The 26,303-nt window shown below is 41.6% G+C and overlaps 1 protein-coding gene and 1 long non-coding RNA gene across 2 annotated transcripts in view; one reads left to right on the top strand and one right to left on the bottom strand.

Moving 5' to 3' along the window:
• Positions 1-351: 351 nt before the first annotated feature.
• Positions 352-6,945, bottom strand: LOC142039463 (uncharacterized). The gene is made up of 3 exons (XR_012652906.1): positions 6,610-6,945; positions 6,047-6,122; positions 352-2,437 (listed from the first exon to the last, which is right to left on the bottom strand). It is a non-coding gene; the product is annotated as an uncharacterized LOC142039463 (long non-coding RNA).
• The window catches only part of UBAC2 (UBA domain containing 2), a 105,095-nt gene continuing 85,112 nt past the window's right edge, over positions 6,321-26,303 (top strand). The window contains exons 1-4 of the mRNA XM_075045927.1: positions 6,321-6,473; positions 17,679-17,806; positions 24,814-24,933; positions 25,368-25,474. Of these exons, the coding sequence (XP_074902028.1) occupies positions 6,443-6,473; positions 17,679-17,806; positions 24,814-24,933; positions 25,368-25,474 (386 nt within the window). The 5' untranslated portion in view covers positions 6,321-6,442. The remainder of the gene's footprint in view (positions 6,474-17,678; positions 17,807-24,813; positions 24,934-25,367; positions 25,475-26,303) is intronic.

Raw genomic sequence — 26,303 nt, 5'->3', positions numbered from 1 at the left:
CGTCCTTCCTCCTGGGTGAGGAGAGGACGGGCCCAGAATGGCAGCTGAGTGCGGTCCAGAACATCACCTCCATGCCAGCAAAGATTTCTTTGCCGCAGGCGCTGATTTCTGCTACAACCGGCCCCACGAACACTGATTTTTGCAGAGCCCCCAACCCCAATGTATAACATACTCTAGGTATTTTTAAAAAATCTTGAAGTATATTAAATTGCGCTTAGCAAGAAAAACAATACTTCCTACATGCAGAGAAGGGAGCTAATAGAACAGTAAGAATCCCGGCTTTTGCATTTCATTAGTTTTATATTTCAGTTTTAGACTAGATCTCATCCTCAGTTTTAGAAATCTCCCTAGCATAACGGAGCTTGTAGCAGCAAACAGAAAATGGCCCACACTGGAAAAAGTATAGCATAGGGTCAAGAATAATTGTAACAAGCCATATTTTTTGTGTTTCTAATAGCTCCGCTGTATTTAAATGTGATTTATCGACATACTGTTTGGTTGGGTTTTTTTTACAATAGTTCCTCTTTCTGGTAATGAAGACCAGTTTCATTTTCTGATGGCAATTTAAAGGCCTCAGCTGGGCAAAATTTTACACTTCTGTATGACATAGATTTTTGGCACCTAACTTTGCCTTTACTAACATTTTTAGAGGAAAAGAGAAACCCCAGAAATGCTTATTTCCTGGAGGCATACATACCCCTGTTGCAAATATCATGCAAGTACTTTTCTGGGGTGAACATTCTTCAACTTTTTGCAAGTTATTCTGAGGGATCATTGTATTTCAATAAAATCACAGGAACACAAACACCCTCTGGTATGGCTAATTAGAGTTAGGGGGGGAAAAAAGACAAGACACTTCCTTCATACTTGAATTTAAATAAATCAAATACAAATAAGATAATGGCGTTTGGGGAGAAGAACCACTTGAAGCTTTATCATTTTTTTTATCTCTTAACAGTGTTATGCTACAGGCCTGATAACATCATGATGTGGGTGGCCACATATTTCCTTAAACACAGGTTTGCCTCTGAGTGTAAATACGGGCGTTTAATAACCTTTGCACTGTGCGGAGATACACAGATAGGACTACAATTCGGATGTGAAGCAAGAGGAGGGGGATATCTGAGAAATATCAATAGGTATCAGGGAGAAAAAAATCCTTTGAATACCCCTATAGATATCTTCTAAAATCTGATTTTCAGCACAGCCATACCTGTGTGGAACAATACAACTCATTTTCTGCATTCTACAGGCTAAAATTTTTTGCTATTGCTGACAGTTATCTTGGGTAATTTAGCATATACTGCAGATCACAAAGGTACTCTTTGACATAAATTCAGTCTGAAATAGATGGCTAGTGCTTGATCTCTAGTACACATAGAAGAGTACAGATATGCAAGTATGTTGCATTATGCAATGCTATACATAATATTTTGCCCTCCTAATGGATTCCTTAATTGGGTCTTCTGAGCGCTATCCTTAAATTTCATCATTTTATTGATGCTTACTGATGTTTTGCAATTTACCTTGTAGTAAACTAATGCCCTTCAGATGAGTGATCTAAAATCAGTGAGAGCTGCTCAGCCAAGGGCAGCAGAACCAGTGTATTTTTAATTCTCAGAAAAATGAGGTCTCACTCAAGTCGAAAGGAACATTAAACATAAAAACTGAGATCAAAATCAACAATTAAGAAACATCAGAATCAATTTGCATATTGTAAACTTGTTTTCCTAATATGTTTGCATTAGGATCTAGTTCCTGGTTATGCAACCATACGTTCTTGTTTTTCACAGGATCTCAACCTTCATTGAAGTAAATAGCCTGGCTTCTGTGACAAAGAATTTAAGGATGACAAGTTTAAAGGGAGTGTTTTACAAGTATTTAGAGACACAGCTGCTGATCAAGTGCTTGGTGCTGCCCCTGAACACAGAGATGCCAACATCTGGGTGCATGTGGTGTCCGTGCCTGGGATCACCTGGTCGACTGTTAACAGAGAAGTGATGGTTAAGACTTTCAGCGTAAAACTGTCAGCGTGTATGTTCAGTCCGCAAAGATACAACACAAAGAAGAAAGCAACGTTGCCTCCACAGGTCCAGGCAAGTAGTTTTCTTCTTGTGCTTCCTCCCTGCATCTCTGCAGGACGCACTGCACCATTGTTCTCCTCTCACCCACATTTGAGGGGCATGGCTTGAATCCAGAAGGTGGCAGATGCAGCACATTTCTGGTGACTTGCTGGGACGCAATAAGAGACACTTGTTGGAAGGTGGTTAAGGATTGAAGTAGGCATGAAAAGGCCCTGGCTGGGGATGGAGGCGAACAATGCAAAGAGCAGGAGATTGTGGCTGCTGGTAGCCACCAGCTGGTGACTTGGCTCAGCTCCAGATGAGCCAGTCCCTTAAACACTGTACTGTCATTGCCTCCCATTCCAGGGTTCTAGCTGAAAAACAAGATAGTGCTGTTTGAACCAAGTTACTGAAGCAATAGTTACCCACATATTCATATTACTAGACGACGCTATGGAGTTCAGGTTTAAGACGGTGATTGAAGTTTTGCAAAACATCTCATTGAAATGGCTAGAACCATAACAAATGGAAAACTTTTGAGCAGTCTTAACATTTTTTTATAATAGTATGATGCAAAATCAATTGGAAAAAAAAGAGATAAAACCTAATAGTCTTGCCATTTTTTCCATTAGATTGCCTGCCTTTGCACACTTCTTTAGAACGTACTTAAGAAATACCTAAAGGTTTCTCCTTTAGCTGCTCCATGCTCTTCACATTAACTGTAAGCCTACCAGCTCTACATGGAAAGAACTAATCTAGAAAGTGTTCTGTATCTTCTAGCTATAGTAAAAAAATAAAAATCTGTGTAAGAAAATGAACCCACTACAGCTTAAGAGGACAGCAGGCTTGCTGCAGTACAAAGATTTATTCGCTTTCTGCGAGAAATTCTCTAATTTTGGAAAGGCACAGGACCAATCACTCTGATTTCAGCCCAGTGAATCTCTGCCTTCTGCCCTTCCTCCTGTTCCCATGCAAGCTGCGATCAGCAAGCTGCACTGTCACAGAAGTCTCCTCTGCAGGGTTTGTATGGCACACGGCTTCTTTACAGTCTTCTGTAACTGAAGATGAGGGTTGTAGGGAGAAGTTACTGAAATCATTAAGTTAAACATTAACCTCTTTTCAGGTATCTGCTAATATTTTCAGGTAATTGTAATAACTGCAGGTGCTACTATGAATGTCATGGAAGCCCCAGACATCAAAGAGACTAGACCACCTGCCATTAACCTGCAGAATCATTAACCTGCACTGAATTAAGACAGAAAATTCCTGAGCAAGGTGTTACATTTCCACCCTGTTTTACTCTGCCGCTATCCTTCATTCTATATGGCAGGGGAGCATCTGACTGTTAGAGATTAATTAGTAATTAAGAGTTGGTTCAAAAACATCACAAGTTCAGAGAAGAAAGCAACCTAATCATGTTAGAAAATAGTTAGAAAGATAAACTCCAGTCTCCTGGGATTTTCTTTTGAGCAGGAAATTTAAATAACTTTATTTTGAACATACCAAACTGACCCCACTAACTAGATGTAATAAACAAATGGAGATATTTAAGCTGACATTTGAACAGTGTCAAAGCCTTCTAAGCTTGTTCTGAGTAGATTAGTAGATAAGTGCTAGCTTTCCTATTCTGGGATATGTTCCAAGGGAAGTATGAGGACTGATGATTTCATTTAACTCTAAAGGGGACAACACTGTATATTTAAATAATGCAAATAATTTGCATAATTCTTATGACAAGCTACCAGTTGACACTGATGGTGTTGGAATAAAAAAAACCTCTCTGCTTGGCACTGTATCTGAGGGCAAAAACTACATTTCTTCTACCTACTGTTCAATCAGTATGTGAAACCATAATTATTAGCATGGGCTATGTAGTTTCTCAAAACCACATAGCATATCACATCTGATCTAATCCCAGAAAAACTGACTTAAATCTTTTTTGAAACAAGGGATATCATTAGATGTTTCAAAGACTCAGTAATATATTTGTAGACTTAAGTAAGACAGTGGCAAATAAATTCAGAGCCAGCTCCCTGTATCCCAGCAGTACTGACAAATCCGAAAGTATTTTGGTATGTTGTTGGGAGAAGCTTGCCAACTATTGCTACTCATTCAGTTTTGCTGTATCTGTCAGTGATAACAAGTCCACAGAGCTGCTTTCAAAACAGCTCTTAAATATTTGCCCAAATGCATCCTTACTCAGCAAAATACACACAGAAGTTTCTAGTATGTTTAATGATTCTGACTTCAATGCAATTCCAGTGCTCAATGTTGCTGAGAAGAATCCCTCTAATGCGATTACCTTGTAGGACATCAATCTAGGGAAATCTTCAAAACTGAGCTTATAAAACAGAACAACACTAGTTCTTGGCCATCAGGACTGTAAACCTCTAAATTAATGATTGTTCTGTCACTCCATTCTGCGTGACTGTGAAAAGAAATAAAAGCGAGCTTTGTATGCAGCATCAAAACAGCAATCCTAAGCCTATTACACAGGCGGGGATGGAAAAGTTTGCAGGTTTTATCCTCACCTATATGAAAGCCAGATCCACAATAAGGCTTAATTACTTTAAGTGGAGGTTAGTCAAAAAGTCCAAAAGGGTGATTAATTAATCCATGAGTACCTCATTAGATCCCTAAAGCTTCAGGAGGCATGCAAGCTTTTCCCAATGAGGTTGCACACTGGAACTATTATAAGCTTTGCACCGCATTACTTACCTCCTCTTTCCTTAGAAATGAGGGTTGCCAGTGACTTATGTATGATTATGCGCATTCAGCAGCATAGTGGCAAGACAGAATTTGTATGTGTAACATACAGCAGCCAGAGCCATTTGTGTTTGAAAGAAACAAGAATTTCTGTAGCAAACCACTTCTTCCAGCTGTGCTTTAACAGCCAAGTGTAAGTCAGTTGTCTGTAGCCAGACACAACTACAACGATGGGTTTTCTGCTGTGAATCCAATTCAAATTCTTTGCTGAGGAAAGAACCCTAGCCTGGGAGAGAGTCAGGATTTCCAGTGCACCATCTCTTTGGTTCTTCCTTCTGGCTAGTTTAGACATACCTCCTGCTCTGTGAGCTGACTGTGAATCCCATTCCTACCTGCCTGACTGCAGGCCCCGTACAGAGTGGACAAGTGAGCGACAGAAATCTGAAATTAGTGCTGGGAGCCAGACATTTTAAAATTACACACTGATATGCTGAACTTTGCTTAAGTCTTTGTGGACCCAAGCATAAGGTCTTTTTATGTGCCTTTGGCAGTGTTAAGAGATTTTGTTTACAAAGATTCAGAATCTTCACATTTACAAGTGCTATTTAATAGTTGTGTTTGAATGTAATTATTAAAAGGCATTTGAAGGTAAATATTAAAAGGCATTTTATGGAATCTAACAAATCATGACTTGCCTAAAAAGTTTTTACTAATGGTGGCCTGTTAAAACTTGTTACCTAGCTGACAAGTTATATTTTCCAGTTCCAGAGTGACATTTATTCTCAGTCTTGTACCATGGCAAACTAAATGTGACTTTGAGGCCCTCAGTCCTGTCAAGTGCACAAACAGACAGCGCGCAAACCTCACCCTGTTTCTTCCCGACGTTCGCACCTGCGATGCAGAGCAGAGCATCCCCACCTGTCCAATGCCTAGCGTGCCTTATTTCAGCAAACCATGACTTCCCTTGGAAACGCCATTGAAATCTGGTGCCCGAAAAATTTCAGCCTTATACCACTACTGGCATGAAGCTGGGAATTTGGGTCACCTTGTACTAGGCGTCTACCACGCTGGTAGAGAACTAGGTGTCTAACGTCCCGTTACAGCCGGTGGGGGTCAGTTCGGTACAGTCGGTGGAGCCTAGGGAGCAATTAATTCCACCCTAAAGCAGACACCTTCATTTGACCGTCTGCAAAGCTCTCCAGACTCCACTGTTTGATCGACTATGTCTCCGTTAGCTGTAACGAAGGCCTACCCGCGGCTCCTCAGCCGGCACTCACCTCACGGACTCCCAAGACCAGGGCGCGCCTCTCACAGGTTTCCAAGAGCGCGAGGAGCCAAGCTTCCCCCAGGCACCTACAAATTTCAAATTTAAACCCTAATTATAAAGGCAGAAGTAATTAGGTACCGTGCACGCAGGCGAACTCGGGTTTTATCCCCCGCCTGGCTACGCCCCGAGCTTTCCCCAGCCCTTCCCCGTACCTCAGGGCCCCTGACAGGAGCCGCTCCCCGCAGCTGCTGCAGGGGGCGCCGGCCGCTCGCCTGACGGCGGCGTTTGGCCCATCGCGGCCGCCTTAGCCGCGCCGTCCCCGGCCCGCCGCCGTTCCTGGGGGGGGGGGGTCCGCCCGGCCTCTGGGGGTTCCGCCGGCGGCGCCCGCCTCGGCCGGGCCGTCGCCATGTTTACCAGCACCGGCTCCAACGGGCTTTGTGAGTACCGGCCCCCTCGCAGCCCCGGGGTGAAGGGGAGGGCGGCGCAGGGAGGGGAGGGCAGCCCGCCGGCCTGGCTCCCCCCCCCCCTTTCCCCCCGCGACACCGCGGCCTGGCGTTTAAACTCGGGCTTTACCGCTTCTGCCGCTGCGGGACCGCGGCCGTGCCTCGGGGAGGGGGCCAGGGGAAGGGGGGGGTCTCCGCTTTCACGGGCTCTGCCGCCTGGGCCGGCCGGCCGCAAGGGGTTGTGTCTGGGCGGAGCGGTCCGCTCCCGGCCCGGCTGTCCCGGGGCCGGCTCCCCAGCTCCCTCTCTGTGTGTATATATGTGTGTATACACCCTCTGGGGTGATATATGTGACAAAAAATGTATGGAGGTATCTATCAGAGCGGAGAAAGAGCTCTCTTCTAACGCGAAGGCTGTCGTTTAAACCGCTTCTTTGGCAAGGCAGGTTTAAGGGCAAACACGTTTCCAGCTCTTGTTTATTTTTTACGTGCGGCATACGTAAATCATTTCGTATCCCAGCGGTACCTGGACGGACTTGGCAGGCCTCGAGGGTTGCTTCTGAGCTGGCTTACAGGGCGAGGAATCTGCTGCGTGTGGGAACGGCGGCGAAGAGCTGCAGCGTGGGCTATGGCACTACAGAGCAGGCTGGGACAAAGGACAAGTCAAAACTTTGCTGACTAACTGCGTGCTGCACGCAAAAATCCAAATCTGAGCGTGAAGGCACCCTCCAGCAAGGGGGGAATAAGTCTGCCGCTTAAGAAGGGGCGTTAGTTGTAGCTGTATTCTGTTTGAGGCGTCCAAATGAGGGGGGGGCGAGTTTTTGCGGATGGATCTGGTGACACTGCACTTGATTCGAAGCTCCAGATCATTTTTTTAATTTTTTTTTTTCCTCCAGTAATAGGTACTGTAGAAGAACAACCTTTTGGTGGCATGTGTCTGTGTATAATTTTATGAGAAGGAAGGTGGGGTGAAGCGTATCCTTGTTTGGCTGAATGGGTGGAAAGCCACAGTCAGTATTTAAAAGTTTCTCCAGGATAGGTCCATCAGAAGGATGAGTGGAAAACTGGAGTCATAAGAAACATACTTGTGCTAGGAGAAAAACCTAGACAAGATGCCATTTGCAAAAAGTAAATGTTTTACTTTTTTTTTTTTTTTTAAATAATTTTTTTGTTCGGGAAAACTGGTGCAATGTACACTCTTATTGAACTCACCTGCTGACCTAAAGTGATTTTTCACAATAAGACTTGGCTGGTACTGGTGCACTGACAAACTCTAGTAGAGGCACAGAGTTAGGTGGCAGTGACATACGCTCACCTGGTGCACAACTGTGACAGTTTAAGATGTCCCTTTGCCCTCAGACTTTTGTTTCTGCCTTTGTAGCTGAAGTGTCTGCTGCAGTAGCAGCAGGTATGTAGGATTCAGTCACTGATGTGCAGAATCTGATGCTTTAGGCAGCTAATGAATGAGTGCCTGATGTTGCATCAGGGAAACGTACATGTGTGTCCATGTTCTGTTCTGCCCCTGGGTCTCGGGAGTGATAACCTCTGGCAGAAGGGCAGTGACAAACAATTGTTGAGGCACAGCTGGTGGATAAATGGACCTGTATCGGAGACCCTAGATAAAATAACCAGACACCTGGTTCAAGAGCGATAAGAGTGATCATGCTGGGTCAGACTGAAGGCTCCTCTAGCCTGGTGTGCCAGCTCTGACAGACTTCTTAACATCTATAACGTTTGGTTAAAGTCATATCACAATACCATTTGGTAAAACTTAGTAATACTAAGCTCTCTTTAGCCATGTGTATCATAGGTAATTTAAAAAAGTGACCCAGCTGTTGATTATATTCCTACTAGATTAAGGGCTTTAGCATCTTCGTAGATGCGGTGGTAGAAATGTCAGAGGCTCCTGTATTCTTTTTGCCTTGTTTTCATCATTACCTTGCTTTCACTCCTTTCTGCAGAATTGCCCACTTTAGCAATGGGAAAACAAACAGTAGATGACCCCAGAGCTCTACTACATTTTGGTAATGTGATTCTTACTGGGCTTCTTATGCAAAGTGTTTTAACAAGAGTGCCAGAGACACCCTTGTCCCTAGTTTTATGGAAGCAAATCTTGGTTTGGCCTACTCACCTTTTTAAAAACTTCTTTTTGATTTTGAAACTCCTTAGGAGAACCTAAATAATTATTTAACTCATTTGAAGTATTTTAGTTCTTGTAGATTCTCTTAGTTAGTTAATTCTTGAAATTGCATTTAATACTTCTCTGAAAGACATAGGAGAGTAACCAGTGGCTCGCAGTGGCAGCAGTTGCAGCTGGTTATAACTTTTTGCTCCATCTGGTAATATTAATCTAATGAAGGTTGATGGAATCTTGGATGAGAATATTATTGTCCATGTTCTCTGAATTCTTTGGGTTTTATTTCTTCTGCTAATTTCAGAATAAACCAAAATAGATAACAGTGGACTATATCGTATAATTCCAGGAGATTGTGGAAACAATATAAAGATCAATTTAATAGTCTGTGTTGTCATTAGAGGTCTAAATGAGAGAAATAACTCAAGAATCCTTATGTTTTATTTGATGCAGTACATAGATCAAATTCGTAATTAATGTCCTATGAAGCCTATCTCCCTTTGATTGATACTGCATTAGTCCCTTTTCCCCATCTTGCATCCTGTCTCCTCAGTGTTTCTAGGCTGCCTCTCTTATCTCTTGATGTTTTGATGGAAACGAAACTCTTCTTTTAAACTACAGGGAGACTGAGATGATTAGGATATTTTCTTGCTAAATATGCATTTTAAACTGGTGTTTGATCCTCATTACATAGAATAATTTAATCAGAATATTAAGTTTTGGACATTTTTCATCACACGTTATTCCTCTTGCTGTAAAAATTCATGGAACTTTGATTGACCCTATAGTCAGTTCTGTCTTTTGTTATGTCCCAGACATGGTAACTGTATGTGCTCAAGAGAAGATAGCTTATGATTCGAATAAAAAGCCTGTGTGCTTGCTAGAATTAAATTATTGTTTAATATTCCAAACATTTAATATGACAAAATGTGGCAGAAGAGATGACTGAAGTTTGGTAGACTGATGTACTGTTTCTAGGAGACGTGGGAGGAAGGCACTGTAGCTTCCTGCTAGCACAATTTATTTATAACATTTATTTGGGAAAATCTTTGGCTGCTGGCATTGAACAAAATCTTGACTGAGTAAATGAAAAACTTGAGTATTTTTATTTCATCAGTAAAAGGAGTTCAGCTATGTATCTGTTTGTGCAGATTACTGAGTAGCTGCATTTCCAGGTTTCTAGATCACGAATACTGTTGGGTTTGTTCACTCTGAATGCATTTTGCTTTTGTATTACAAGGTGGCCCTGACATATAACAGATTAAGTATAGCTCAGCTAAGCTTTTCTGAAGTCCACTTATCTACTGTAGCTGTCCTGATTGTTATTGTTCTTCGTTCAGGGCAAGGTTGTTGTTGCATTATTTACAGTCAGTTGATAAAACAGTCCTAAAAAACATCATCTAGATTTAGCCATAGATAGACCCTTGGGCTCTTTTTGTTACATGGATCTTCGCTTGGTTGATGGCCAAATTTTATTTCTGCTAATATACCACTAGTATCCTGAACAAACAATATTCTTCAAAGTTATTAGCAAGTACAGACTATTTCTGTATTACTTCCCGTGAGATGACTTTGTGGATCATCTCTGTACTATGGGTGCCAGTGGATGCTACACTATGATACGTGGCTACACAGAAAAGTTCGTTTCACGTCCTGGCTCCGTAGTTCAGTGGGGTGGATGATATTATCTTCATCCAAGGAATATTCAAAACTTGTGAGTTCTTTACCACAGATCCAGCTTCAGGTATTCCTCGTAAGTTTGACCACTTCTACTGAAGTTAGATTTTCTTGTAAATAATGCTTGCATAGCTGAGCCTGTGTAGTGAAGTGCTTGACCTTGTCTGTGTGCCTTTTGAGGAGATATCTCATGACTTGGAGCACTGCAGTTGAGTTCTTACATGAAGTGTTTCTCTAGTATTTCTTATCCTATTTTAAGAGTTTCCTGGTATAAATCTCCCATCCTACTTCTCCTGTTCAGTACTCTTTAAAATCACATGCATAGGCAGAGAGGTTCTTGAAAAGTGACGTTATAAGAGACGTATATAAAAGCAAACCCCTCCAACAGACAAGCAGTCCAACGCTGGGTGCATGTGAGCCAGTTCAGACACGTAGGTCCTTTGCTAGGAGTGATATGCTGAATTCTGGACAGGCAGTATCAGGTGTAGCAGATGATGACTGTGTTGGGAGCTGATAACACACCTACTCAGTGCATGACACAATTTTGGATGAGGAGATGTAAAAATAAATGTACCTGGTACATGTTACCACTGTGTGATATGGAAGTCGGCAAACAAGGAAGAACACCGTTTAAAAGGACAAAACCAGTTTGCCCTTCTTAAGGGAAACCATTTCTGTTATCTGGAATATTGGAGGAGCTGGTATGCCCTGGGGGAAAAAAAAAAGGCAATTACTCTGGATAATAGGAAGCACAGCACAGGCATACTCAAATGACTTAGCAAGACACTAATCCAGTTGAGTTGGCTTGTAAAACAATATTGCAGTGTGTTCAGGAAGCACGCTGCAGCACCTGGCTTTAAGGAAGGGCTTGAGAGGTGGGCTGTGGTGCCGGACCCAGACTGGTTTCTTGTGTTGCAGTCTGCCGGCAACTTGAGTCCCACGAAGAATGCTGCTGAAACACTTCAGTGGCTCCGCCAAGGCTAGCATGAGTGCATGGAGACTGAAACTGGGCTGTCCGTTTGATTTATTGTAGTGCTGCTTAGGTATATTTGGTGCTTGCTCGCCAACGTGCTGCATCCCAGGAGCAAAGTATGACACGCAGGAGGCTTTCCATTATAAGACAGCAGGGCCTTTCCAACAACATAAACCTGTAAGACTAACACCAAACTTTTCTGCAGGCATTGTAATATCCCCTCCCAATATTCTTCACGCTATGTGCAATACTGCACATGAGTATAGTAGGAAAGCCTGTTAGAGCTAGTCTTTATTAAGGTAAAATCTGAGACTGTGTTTTAAAGCCTATCCACTTGCTACATGTGGAAAATATTTGGCTGCTTTGCCTACTACACACAAGCTACTTCTTGTAGTAGTGGGGAGTAGAGTCCTTTGAACTTGCATGCAAGCAGTTCCACTAATGCAACTTATGCTTTTACCTCTCTCTGAACCTTGTAGTGCAGTGCTAGCAATTTGTTAAAGATCCCCAAGGCAAGAAGGGAACGCTGTGCTCCTCTGCTTGCGTAACCTGCAAGGCTGAACTGTGTTGTGCGTGGGTGTCAGGAAAATAATAAAGGCATGTAAGTTGATGCTTTGTGGCACAGCTGAAGGAAGAAGTATGTATGTATTGAATATATCAGACTTCTGTGCATAACAATATTACACAGTACAGTACTATATGGGAAAACAAATTAGCTTGTACATCAGCATGCCACAGTGCAACCTGGTTCAAAATATTAGCTTGAGTCCTTGGAGCAGCATAGCCACACCAGTTCAATTAGCCATGCATTGAACACCACAAAAATGTGGCTATTCTGCTGCTGCTGCAGAGCTACCTCATGTCAAGCCAACATGGGGATCTCCACGTGGTGTTGTGGTGTAGCCATACCCGGTATTTCTGACAGTGGATACCAATAGTAGTACGGCAATATGCTCTGTGGTTGGGAGGAAGAAAAGGTTTCTCAACAAGGTGAGCGTTTTTTGTTAACTTCAACCCTTTTCACTTTCTTTTCATATGTTCCTTTTAGAAACAAAGGTTTTCTTCCCTTTTTTTTTTTTTTTCTTTTTGTAGTGGCTCATTCTTTTATAGTTTGTGACAGGCTAAAATCAGCAGTTTTCTAAACAGTAAATGTATAGGTAACTGGTTTGATTGAAGTCTTACCAGCACCTTTTAAAAATTTAAAGATTTAAAGCAGGATCACAGTTGGTTTCTTTATTGACTTTCGGAATATATATACTAATGTTCTTCACCTCTCAGCTTCTGCATTAAGTTTATAAGCATTTGATGAAAAACTGTTCCTGCAGTGATACTCTTCTTACTGTGTTCACTTGCAGGCATCACAATGATTAACCACCAGAGTATGCTGTGAAGTGACAGTCTGAACACAGGATCCCCTTCCTGTGTCTGTGCTCTGTGCCTAGAGCAGGGGCATGAGCTGCTTCCCTGACCCAGAATACTTCATTCAGTCGTGTAATACTTTCAGGAAGCAGTAACTTCACTGCTTTTGCAGGGTCCTCTGGTAGTGCATGGTTTTTTTTCAAAGGATGAAGTATTAGGAAAATACTTATACTGGATTGAACAAACTCTAAAAAATCATCCTATGGTTAAATTCCATCCTACCAGTCAGCACACAGTCTCCTGGTATCTTCCAGATTCCTCAAGCAGTATTACATGTGTCCGGATCTCTTGTCATCTTCCCTCCATGGCACGCTGTCGTTTGTTCTCGGCTACTGTTCAGGACTCTGTGTGTGGTTATAACAACAAGCTTTTACTCCTCAGATCTAGTAAGGTTGCTCCAGTCTCCCAAAAGCTCACGTTGGTGTCTAGGAAGCACTTAAAAGTTACTATTGAGATTTGCGTACTGACAGTGGGTTTCATCGACCATTACAATAAAGGACAAGCAAGGTTTCCAAGCATTCAGGAGGAGGTGTTCGTGCTGTTTGATGTGTAGCAAACCTGCATCTGAAGGGAGAATAGTAGGCAAGAGTCCTTGAAAACTCTGACCGTTTTGAAATGTCACTGTTGGTTGGTGAACCTCCTGCCGGTTCTTGGACAGATCTTGGAATACAATAGATGAATATCTGCATGATGCCTTAACGCAGGAAAAACAACCACCCAAAATACAGATTCTATCAGTGCATTTGGGAAGTACTGTGCATTCAGATGTGCATCAGTTATGGTTTAAAAGACTCATAGATCTTGTGTATCAACACTAAAAAATGGTTCGTGCATATTTCATGCCATTATAGTATCCCCCAACAGTTAATTGTCTGTATGAAAGTGGCGTGTCTGCCTCATGGCAGCTGGGTTTGGGAAGTTTGCAGATGATAGTAGAAAAAACAGCATGTTTTGTCTGCAGCTGTGGTGTAAGCTCAGTAGGGATCCCCACAAAAAAATGTCCTGAGCTAATTTGAGCTTCTGCAGCCACTGCTCATCAGCTGGTGCTGGCAATGAGACCCTCTCCCAAGTCAACGCTTGAGCCTCAGGCCCGGAATAGCAGTCCAGTGGGTGAAGTTGTTCCCCAAAAAGCCCTTCTGAAACTAGCTTGGTCTGGCTGCCTGTTTTGACATGCTCGTTTGCTATCTCTCTTCACCTGTGAGTGGTGAACAGGCAGGGAACAGGAAATCACTTAAAAAACTGTAGCTGTTGCTGCTACCACAACTTTCGTGTTCTCATTAGCGCAGTGGTGGCTTCTGAAGCTGCAACTGCCTGAGCTCTTGTGCCATGAACCTCCCCCTCTGTTTATGGCAGACGGACACATCTATTCCTTAACTCTCTGTACTTTGAAGGTGGTAGGTCGTGGAAGAAGAGGATTTGTAGGCTTTGTAATGAGTGCAGGGGTGGAAAGTGGAGACTTGGAGGTGGTTTTCTCATTCATGTCGCGTTTTAGGATCAGCTTCATGTTGCACAGTGGTAGCACAAAGGTCAGGGTGCTTGCCTGTGAGATTATTAGGGCAGTTTTGGGGAGAACTTCTCCATTGCACAAGGGGGAAGCAAAGATCTGTAGTGAAAGCTAGTTCTTTGTTCTTCATCATAGTATGGGCATGTTCTGCTGGTTATTACAGAATTTCTCTGTTCACTTAGATGGAAGCTCAGTATGTGTGTTGCAGCACCAAAGCTGTTTCTGCCTGTTGTTTGAAAGAACTGCCACTTAAGGAGTACTTTGGGGTTGCAAATTTATTCCAAGGCCTTTGAAGATAGTATTTGATGTATTTTAACTCTTCAGGGTCAAAATAAGAGTTTATCCTTTCATTCTGCTTTCTTTATATGGTATAGAGGCACTGTGCTTTTCTCCTCCTTGTGCACCTTTACACTGGTGCTGCCAGTAGGTACTGGTATCCCAGTAGGTTGGTAGAACCTGTTTCCATCCTGCACATGGTTGCAAATCCACTCGACTAGGATTAATTTTGCTTTCTAAATTTTGCCTTTACATTCTAAGTAAATGTCAGAATGGGTGTCAGAATGCCTGATTGTGCAGTTATCTGGGATCGTTAGTCATTTTTGGTCTTACTGGTTGAGACATTCCACAGCAGTGGGAGGGTCGTTCCTTCACTGGTGACCTCACAGCAGTCCTTGATAAGGATCTATATGCTGTTGAGTGGTAAAGCAAACTACTACATTGTACAGTGAAACACTTGGAAAAAACATTTCAGGAGATGCATTATTTATCTGGAAGAGTTTATCTTTCTCAAGTTTACTGGACAAGAAGAAACTTACCTGACATGACGGCATTTTGATAAGCTTGAGAGTAGGAGTTTCCGTTACTCATGTGATGTTCCCTGTGGGTGACTGTCACATTAATGGGTTAGTTACTTCTATGCTTTTTCACTTGATGAGATGCTTAAAAATAAGTACTTTTCCTCTATAACTAGGTTTAAAGTGTCTAAGCTGGAAGGAGGCTCATAATAAAAATATTTGTTCACACTTCTGGAGAAAACAGATAAGGTTGTGTTGGTTATTTTTTAATGTATTCAAATTAGGAATGAACTTGATAGGATAAAGTATTTCAAGTAATACAATTTCAAGTAATACAATTTCAAGTAATACAGTGTGTATTACCTGTAATGTAAAAATGATCTAATGATATGAAAATTACAGTAAAATCTAAATATAAATATTAAACCTGTATAGAAATATAGTCATGGTGGGAAATCTAGTTATTTGTTTGCCATGTTTTTTATGGTAATGTGATCCTTATGTGAAAAGTATTATAGGACTAATGAGTTCTTCTAAAAATTTATTTAAACTCTTGAAATAACGTAAATGTATTTGATAGTAAAATAACAAGTTTTATCAAACTTTGGTTCAGAAATGTCTACTGTTGTGACTACTACTATTGTTCTGATTTAGACCATGCTTTCAAATATCTCTTGTATCCTGGTTATGAAACTGACCTTTTCCCATCAAGAAATGTTAACTTAACTAAGTTAAGCTAACTAAGGGAGCATTGCCTGAGGTTTCAAGTGAATATGTGTGTGCATTGTGTGCATAGTAACTTTCAGGCAGCTCTAGCGTCTTTTTCCCCCCAGTGTTCTACAGTACTCTGATGGCTTCAAACTTTTTTGAAGCATCCGACTAAATCAGAGGGATGAGTAATTTAAAAAATGGATGTCTAAAGACTACAGACCTTATTTTTGGAGAGCAAAGAAATCCAAAGAAAGATACTAAATTGAAAGGTGGATAGTTTTCTTGCGTTAAAAAAATTCAGCCAGGCTTTCTGCCCTCCTGATGTGTCTCTCACAAAAAATCTAATTATAAAAGTAGAGCTTATGGTTAGCAGAATAATATTAACCTGTGTCAATCCAAGTCACTGTCTAATTTTTAGAGAAGGATAGTTCTTCAAGGTATAATTGCTTAAATGGAGTAAGGAAAGTGAATCTGTATTAAATAATGAACTCAAAGATATGGTCGTGGACTGAAAGAAGAGTTTTAACTACAGGTTTATATTATGATACATGTAGGAGGAGATGTTTTCTTCACATGGTGAACATCAGAAGACTGCAGACTTCAAGGTGGTGTGAAATGAGAACAGGTAACAGGGCCCATCAAAGTTGTTCTTGATGTCATCAGTTAGAACTTGAATGAGGATCATGCTTAAATTATGTAGTAAGAACCATATTTTTGATGGCAGTGGGATTGTGCCATGATTAAAATCTTGGCTTTGGTGCCTATTACCATCTTCCTTTTATAGCAGTTTGCTCTTCTGCTGTGCAGCAGATGTTGATGGAATCATTCATGGTAGTCAGTTTATCTAGACAAGTACTAAATGTTTCCTGTATTAAACTTTTTTAATGCAGTTTTGTTCTTCCTGTGCTCCTGCTCATTTCTTCCCATTAGTACTTTTAAAGTAGTCTTATTGCTTCTTTTGTTATCTAAGAACAATGACAACAGAGCTACAGATTTCATAATACCCTGGAAAAAAGCAGCTGTCTGAAAATCAGTAGATTCTGTGCTATAACTGGGATGTTTGGGAAGGAAGTAAATGTGATTCAGGTTGCATGTGTGAAAAGGAGAAAAGTCATAGATGAAATAGTACTTCAGAGTTTCTGTATTTGCTTGAATTGTTGGGCAAGAATTTGTGTTTCGTTGCGTCAACTACACCAACATCTTAGGATGAATTGCTGGGTATACTCCTGCTGGATACTCCACTTGGCGGTTTTTTAGTAAACGTGTACTGCAGATTTCTCTGTTCTCTGCTTGTTTTCTTCTGAGTGTCCTCTCTGAAAGTCATGCTACTGGGGGAAAGAAGTTCTGATTTCACAAATGTCCTGATTTTATTAATTTCTTTATTAATAATTGTAATAATTGAATGGAAGGGAGATGAATGTTGTGTAAATTAACGTAGTTAGGTTTCCTTGAACAGTGGATCCAAGTGTGGTGAAGAGAAAGTCAATTTATTCAGGTGGTTCCTGCTTCATAGCCTCTAGAAAAAAAGCTAATCGTAATCCCTAACACAAAGGAAGCAAAGCTATTTGTTTTAACTAGATGTGCATGTATATCTTGCTAGCGAAAAAGAGTGATTGTTTTATTTCCTGAAACATGATTGAGCCTTAGGAGGGCTGCATAGGAAGGCATGACCTCTATAGGTGCAGAGAGCTTGGTTTTATTATAGCCAAACAATGAATTTCATGAGAGACTGTTGAAAACAAAATGTCTGATTAATATTTAACTGTCATTAATATCTCTAAAGACTTCCTTTGGTTGGTGCGTTTTTCCTATCTATTTGCAAGTTGTTGAGAATTTGGGAAGTTGTTGAGATAAAAAGTCAATGTGGTGCCACTGGTATTATGTTTTCCAATCCCCTGTTTAAATATGTCACTTTTTAAATGACATTTCTCAAGTCATTTAAATGACTTTTCTCTGAAATGGCTTTTGTTTGTTTGTTTTTGTCTTTAAGATAAAGCACCTTTGTCAAAGAGTCTGTTACTAGTCCCAAGTGCCATCTCGGTTCTATTGACGCTGCTCTTCCAACATTATCAGAAGTTCTTTGCATATAACCTACAAGCTATAAAAGAGGATTTTCAGGTAAGAGTTCATTTTGTGTGGAAAGAGACTGCAAACTACACTCTTCTATGTGATTCCTCCCCCCGCCCCCCCGCAATCTGTTTCTCCTCTGGTTCTTTCCCTTTGTTCACTGTTGTAGACCAGCTTGTTCTTGCCTTTTTTTATGTCACCCCAGTATGCCACTTTTTGGAAAAAGTGAGAAAAGCTGATCTGAAACGATCAACATAGCTTTTCACTTCTTTCTTTTGTCTGGGAAATGATTGGGTTTGTATAATTTTTCCTTTCAGCCACTGGCATTTGGATACTTGCTGTGAATGAAGTGTGATTTAACCTGTGTAATAATAGAAGTATTTTGATATGAATATCAATATCTTATTATGCTTAGGTTTTGAGGCTGAAGAGGGCTATTGTCGTTGGGTACTCCGATTGTACATGACTTATTTTAACACAGAGGCCGTAACTTTCACTCTGTAACTTCTGTTCTAGTTAGTTGTGGGAAACTAAAATTTGCCTGTTGAATAGAACTGCTGCTTCTAATTTCAAGATTCCAAGTGATGGGGGAGTTTCTCTCAACAGAGAAGGGTCAGGAAAGGCCTCTGTAATTATCTTAGCCCACATGTTTTACAGTTACATCAAAAAAAAGTATGTAGTCAACTTAATGTCTTCGAGAATGTCAGCTGTAGCCTACAAGCCTTAAAAGGTTGTTAGACCTAGCTAGTGATAGTTGTTGTTGCACTTTCTGTGGTCTTTCTTGTCAAGAACGAGAGCTTTGTTGTAATAAGGTAGATTACAACTCTGCAAGAGCACTGCTCATATTTTCCAAGTGTCTTGTTAATGCTGTGCAGCAAAAACACATAAATTAACATCTGCCTTTTAAAAATGTTACAACCAAGTGTTTGCAGAGGGGGAGGAGAAACTCTGAGAAACTATTGAAGTTTTAAATGGAAATTTTGTGGGTTTGGGGTTTGTTTGGTTATTTGTTTGTTTCGTAGTTTGTCTTTAGAAGAGTCATCTCTTTTCATTTGTTTGATCTGCTGAAAAACAGTAGTAGCTGTGTTTTATTCAAAGAAACCATGTTTACTGTGTCTTAAGCATAAACATTCACAGGTATCTCTAGAAGCTATGATACTTTTATTGTGGCGCTTTGGGGAATTTGTGGGTTTGGGTTTTTTTTTCTTTCCTGAAATTGTTGTTTCATTTATTGTCATAGCCTTTGGAGTAAGCTATATATATATATAATTGTATACCTCTGAGATCAAGGAGAGCAGATCATTTAACTCTTGTCCGATGCTAATATTCAAATGAGAACACTTCAAAGAAAATTTGTTTAGAATAAATTCGTCTGCAGGGATGAGTTTAATGGAATGGAATTTTTTCAGGGGCTGAACAGACATTTCAGATATTGGATATTAACACTTGTTAAAGCTGGTAGAGAGCATAGGAAATAAAGCGTGCAGCTGAAGAAGAGTACATTTGATTTGGAAGGCAAAATATGTACTGCCCAAAACTAAATGATCTTTGTCTCCATAAAGGAGACCCTCGAAGAGCAGTGAAGATGCAGTATGTAAAATGAAGATCTTGATTACATTAGACCTATGCATTTTTTAAGCTGACTAAAGAGCAATTAGGCTTAGAAGACTTCCATAGTCTATGTGAGGGCTGTTCAGTTAATGCGTATCATGAAATGTTCAGCTACAAGGTCACAGCCAATTTCGACTTCAGGAAGGGTGGTACTCATGCTAGGTTTTAATGTTGGGCATGTTGACATGGGACAGCTAGAATGATGAGGTCCCACTTCTTTCTTCTTGTTCAGTCCTTTGGTATGCTGGGGAAGTTAGAGGCAGAAGCATTGGTTGAGGCCTAAAGACCTTGAGAAACGTAAGGCTCAGGCAGTGTGTTGGCACTTGAACTTCCACAGAGGGGAAAATGCCCAGCAGGCTGTGGCTTAGGAAAGGGAGCAGGGAGCCAAAGCTGAGCTGGAAACTAGCGAGGGAGATGATAGGCAGCAGGGAAGGTTTCTGTAAGTATATCTGCAGCAAAAGAAAGGCTTAAGGAGAGTGTGTGCCCGGTCCTCATTGTGGCAGGGAACCTAGTGATAAGAAATATGCAAAAGGATGAGGTATTCAGGCAGATGTGTTTATTAGCTTGTACTAGCGTGTTTTGCCCTCCGGCCTCCAAGGTCCCTAAGCCTCCTAGCAGAGTCTGTGAGAGTCCACCAGTATCCACCATTGAGAAAAATGACACATGTAAATTAATGAGACCCAGATGGGTTACCTCTGAGGGTGCCAAAGGTGCTGGAAATGTGAGACCTTTCTCTAGCATCTTTGAAAGGTCACGGCACTTGGTGGAGGTACCCGATGACTGGAGAAAGGCAAATGTCACACCCGTCTTCGGGAAGGGCGGAAAGGAGGATTCAGATAACATTGGGCCAGTCAGCCTTACCTTCATCCCTAGGAAGGTCGTGGGGCAAATCTTTTTAGAAGCCATTTCTCAAAACATGCAGGACACAAAGGTGACTGGGAGCAGCCAACCAAGGTGAGGTAGACAGATTCTGTGGGTCACAATTGGTTGCAGAGGTGGTGTTGGCAACAGGATTTTGGATTTTGTGCCCATGCAACCCTCTCTGAGGATTGAGAACTACTTGGAAGAGATGGGATCCACCTGACCAAGTGGGACAAAAGCATCTTTGCTAACAGGCAGGCCAGCCTGGTGAGGAGAACTTTTAAGACAGGAACAACACAGGAGGGAGATGACAACCTACAGTCAAGTGAGGAGGCAGTGGACTGGGTTAGCCAGCAAAGGGTACAGGGTGATGTGAACAGAAGGGATCTTGTAACCAGCAAAACAAGACTGAAAAGGACCTACAAGTGTATACACATAAATAAGGAAGTGCCTGTGGGACAGCATTATGTGGAACACTCCCACATGTTTTCTGGGAAATCAGTGTGACTTGGTGCCTCTCTGAAATGTTTGTATGCTAATGCATGCTGTATAGGGAACAAATAAGAGGAATTGAAGGTCATATGCCATTACAGGGCTACGATCTCATTGGGGTCATGGAGATGTGGTGGGTTAGCTCACATGATAGGAGTGCTGCAACAGGCAGATACAAGCTCTTTAGGAAGGACAGGCGAGGAGGGGAATTGCTCTTTTTGTGAAAGAGCAGCAGAGAACTACACAGAGCTTTGTCTTGGGATGTGAAGAAGTTGAATCTTTATGGGTCAGGATTAGAGGGCAGACCAGCACAGCCAGCTTTGGTGGTGGTGTTTGCTACAAACCACCTGATCATGAAGAAGTAGGTGAGGCCTTCTTCAGATACCTGGAAGAAGCCTCATGATTTCAGGCCCTGGTCCTCATGGAGGGCTTTAACCATCCTGATATGTGCTGGGAGGGCAACACAGCAGAGCACAAGCAGTCCAGGAGGTTTCTGGAGTGCATTGATAGCAACTTCCTAACACAGATGATGGAGGAGCTCACGAGGGGAGATGTTGTGTCTGGACTTCATACTTACAAACAAGGAGGAAGAACTTGTTGGGCATGTGAAGATTGGGGGTAGCCTTGGTTGCAGTGACCATGAGATGGTGAAGTTCAGGGACCTGAGAGGAGGGGCAAGGCAAATTGCCGGGTTGCAACTCTGGACTTCAGAAGAGCGGACTTCGACCTGTTCAGGGATTTGCTTGGAAGACTCCTATGAGATACAGTTCCAGAAAAAAGAGTGTACCAGCAGATCTGGTTGGTTTTCAAGGATCGTGTCCTCCAAGCTCAAGAATGGCTCATCTAGTGTGCAGGAAGTCAAGCAAAGGCGTCAGGAGGCCTGCATGGATGAATGAGGAGCTCCTTACTAAACTCAGACATAAAGATGAAGTACGCAAGAGGTGGAAGCAGATCAGGTGACCTGAGAGGAATATGGAGACACTGTCTGAGCATGCAAACTAAATCCCAGCTGTAGCTGAATCTGGTAGAGGACACGAAGGACAAGAAGGGCTTCTACAGGAATATCAGCAAAAGGAAGACTAAGGAAAATGTCAGCCTGCTGCTGCATGGGAATGGGGACCTGGAGACAGAAGACATGGAAAAGGCCAAGGTATTCAGTGCTTGCATTGCCTTGTTTTTTTACTAGTAAGACTTGGTTTCAGCAGTCCCAGGCTGCTGAGATCAGTGCAAAAGTCTGGAGCAACAAAGGCTTAAACTTGGTGAAGGGAACTCAGGCTAGGGAGCATTTAAACTAACTGGACATATGCAAGTCCATGGGACCTGATGGTATATACCCACTAGTCTTGAAAGAATTGGCTCGTGTCATTGTGAGGCCGCTCTGGATTATCTCTGAAAGGTCATTGCAGTCTATGAAGGTTCCTGAGGACTGGAAGAAAGCAGATGTCATTCTTAATCTTCAGGAAGGGCAGAAAAGGAGATTGGGAAACTACAGGCCAGTCAGCATCATGTGGATCTCTGGGAAGGTCATGAAACAAGTCCTCCTAGAAATCATTTTCAGACACCCAAAGAACAATAAAGTGATTGGGGGTGGTCGGCACAGATTTATGAAGTGGAAATCTTGACTAACCTGACAGCCTTCTGTGATGAGGTAGATTACTGTCTTGGTGGGTGAGGGCAGAGAAGTGGATGTTGTTTATTTTGACCTTAGTATAGCTTTTTTACACTGTCTCCCATAACATCCTTAGACAAACTGATGAAGTACAGATAAGATAAATGAGCAGTGGACTGAAACCTGGCTGAACTGATGGGCTCGCAGGGTTGTGATCAGTGGCACAAAGTCTAGCTGGAGGCCAGTCATTAGTGGTGTACAGCAGGGATGAATATGGGGGCCAATACTGTTTAGTGTCTTTGTTTATAACCTAGACAGCAGGACTGAGTATGCTCTCAACAAGCCTGTAGATGATTTAAAACTTGAATGAGTAGTTGATACATCAGTTAGTTCTGCTGCCACGGGAGAAAAGGATCAACAGGAACCTCATGAAGTTTATCAAAGACAACTGCAAAGTCCTGCCCCTGGAGAGTAGTAACCCCATGCACCTGTACAAGTTGGGGGCTGACCAGCTGGAAATCAGCTTTACAGAAAAGGCCCTGGGGGTCCTACTGGAGACCAAGTTGAACATGAGCTAGCAATGCAGTGTTGTGGCTAAAAAGGCCAGCAGCATTCTGGGCTGGTGGGGCAATCCTTCCTCTCAGCCTCGATGAGACCACATCTGGAGTGCTGTCCCTTATGCTGGGCCCTGGAGTACAAGATAGACCTTGACATCCTGCAGAGAGTCCAGCGGAGAGGGCTGGAGTATTTGGCATATGAGGAGAGACTGAGAGGGCTGGGATTGTTTAGCCTGGAGAAGAGAAGACTCAGGGTGGATCTCACCACTGTGTGTAAATACCTGATGGGAAGGTATGGGAGCCAGGCCCAGTGAAAGGACAAGAGGCAATGGGCACAAACTGAAATACAAGAAATTCCATTTAAAGAAAAAGGTTTTTTACTGTAAGACTGATGGAACAGAGGAACAGTTTCCCCAGAGAAGTTGTGTAGTCTCCCTCCTTGGAGATAGTCAAAACCAGACTGGACATGGTCAGTTAACAACCTGCTCTAGTTGACTTTGTTTTGAGTGAGGGTGTTGGACTAGATGGTCTCCAGAGGTCCCTTCCTACCTCAACCATTCTATGATTCTTTGAAAGCATGCCTGACCAACTGGTTGCTTTCTTCGATGAGGCAAGTGGTGCTGCGGACAAGGGGGAGTGAGTGGATTTTGCATACCTTGACTTTGGCAGGTCCTTTAACCCAATCTCCCGTTGTGTGCTTGAAGACAAATTGGTGAGCTATGTACCGAGTAACTGGACAAGAAGATGGGTGGAAAATTGGCTGGAGTCTCAGTGGAGTTATGGTCATTAGTGCAAAGTCCACTAGGCAGGTATTAATTAGGGGAGGGCCCCTCGGAGATCAGTACTGGGACCAGTACTATTTAGTGTCTTCATTAGTGACCTGGATGATGGGATGAAGTACACTCTAAGCAAGTTTGTGGGTGATTGAACATTGGTGGGAATATATTGGAAGGCAGGGCTGCTATTCAGAGAGACCTTGGCAAGCCCAAGAAATGGGCTGACGGGAACTTGGTGAATTGGAAAGTCCTGCTTCTGGGACGGAATAACCCCAGATGACAGAAAGCAACAGTGCGCTCTTGCAGCCAAGGCGGCCAGCCGTCTCCTGGACTGTATTAGTGAGAGTGTAACCAGTAGGTCAAGGCAAGTGACTCTGTTCCTGTAGTTGACACGGTGCTCTAGATGTGGTCTTACTAGTGCCCAGTTCTGGGGTCCTCAGTACGAGAAAGATATGAACACGGTGGAGCAGGTCTGCCAAGACAGTCAGAGGGTTGGAGCACCTGACACACAAGGAGAGGCTGAGAGAACTGGGTCTATCCAGCCTTAAGAAGAGAAGGCAAAGAGGAGACACCTTGTTGCTGTCTACAAGTACCTGATCAGAAGCTATAGAGAAGCTGGAGCCAGACTCTGCTTGGAGATGCACTGAGGTGGTGCAAGAGGTAGTGGACACAAGGTAGAACATGGGAAATTCTGCCTAGATGTAGGGATTTGATTTAGTTTTTTAAACCATGGGGGTGGCCGAACACTGGCTGAGAGAGGCCAATCTGATTAGACCTGCTTAGAGCAGTACACTGGACTAGTTGGTATCTGGAGGTCACTTCAAAAATATTTTTTTTCTGTAATTCTACAATTCACTAGGGTTGTGATTTCCATTTTTATTTGTAAATGTGAACTAGGGACATAAAAATGTATTTGACTTCATTTTAATTGTCGATTTATTATAACAGGTAGACCTCTTCCCTGAAAATATTTTATTTTTTAAACAGACTTCTTGAACTCTCCATAACATTCTACTCTCTTTACTTCCCTCCTTAAATGTACTGCATTTCTGTTATCTGACTTTAGTATTTTATTTTCACTCTGAGCACAAATTCTGTAAAGAATTTCCTTGAAGGAAGAGAGACTTAACATGACAATCTTTAACCTCCTAGATTTGGAGACTTGTATGTGGGAGAACAATATGTCTTGATCTGAAAGACACATTCTGCAGCAGTCTGCTCATTTACAACTTTAGAATATTTGAAAGAAGATACGGCAGCAGAAAATTTTCAGTAAGTTCCAGTTACTTTTTTTTTTAAACAAACTGTTTTCTACACTGTGTAGAATTTTGTAGTCTTGGATTAATATAGCAGTTTTATTACTGACATTTTGTATAGAGATATATGTTAAAGGGTTTTAAAGAGAGTTTGGTTTCCATAAATCTAAATTTATATTGATAGTATCTTGTAGTCAATAGGTTATTCTAATTAAAGTTTGCAGCTGTGTCAGTTGAAAGTTATCAGACCCATAGAATTAATTTTGGTAACAAATCTAACCATTCTTCAGTATCTAGATGTGTAGATCTGGAATTATGTTGTGCTAAAGATTTTATTTGTCTTAATTGAACTAGTATAGTAGTTTTCTTGTTTTTTCTTTTATTTAAAGATGCATTAAAACCTTATTTTTAAACTGTTGAATTAATTCAAATAAAACTTTGTCTTTCCAGTCCTTTTTACTGGGTGCTTGGATGCTCTCAGCTTTGTTTGATCTTCTCCTTGTAGAAATCGCTCAGTATATATTTGGCATCACCATCAACAGCTTGCCTTCTGGTTTGTAAGTAGCTCCTAATGGATTGGTTATTTTAGATACAGTTTCAAAGGATTATTTTGTGCAGATTTTAATTAAAAAAAAACTTTCTTCATGTAACCCTTTAAATTTAATCTTGAGATACAGTGTAAAGGTTCTTGGCACAACTATTATATTTTCAAACATTCATTTCCTAGTTGTGATCTGTGGTTAATTAATTTATAATTTATCCATATATTGATTACTTTCCATTCTGTTATTCCCATTTCCACTATCAGCATGATTGAAATACGGCTTGCAGTGCACAAATTATTGCCATATTTCGTTTTGTTCATTTCAGTGAATCTGAAAACTGAAATCACATTGGTGCTGATTTCTTTCTTAAATCACAAAGACAGCACAACTGTAATTCGTATCTTCATGTTCACTTTTAAATGCATATGCAGTTATATGCATTTCATACTGTTATTTTGTATGTTTGTGTTTCAAAAATTTACTGCTAGAGCATGTTATTCCATTTAGTGCTTGCATCTGAAGTTCTTAAAGCCTTAAGATATTTAGTGGTTCAGTTTTCCATGATGTATATTTGAGATTTCTGCACTTAGTAAGAGATGTTCATGTTACAGTAGAACTGTAGAGCTTGCAGAGCCTTTGTGGTTAAGCTTCTGACAGGTGAGATCAGCCTCATAGAGACTAGAATTTTCATGTGTCGCACACTCTCAGGTAATAATAAAAGCTCTTGGAGCGAGATTTTTAATATTAAACACCATATTAGGCTTTTTTTATTTCTGCCTTTTTAGTGTGTCCCTTGAAAGTAGCTAACAACTGATTTAATAAGGAGGAAATAGTGTGTGTT

This window comes from Buteo buteo, chromosome 14 (assembly GCF_964188355.1).
Source record: "Buteo buteo chromosome 14, bButBut1.hap1.1, whole genome shotgun sequence".
Taxonomy (NCBI): domain Eukaryota; kingdom Metazoa; phylum Chordata; class Aves; order Accipitriformes; family Accipitridae; genus Buteo; species Buteo buteo.
The sequence above is the reverse complement of the archived record's forward strand: the minus strand, read 5'-3'. Positions and strand labels throughout refer to the sequence as shown.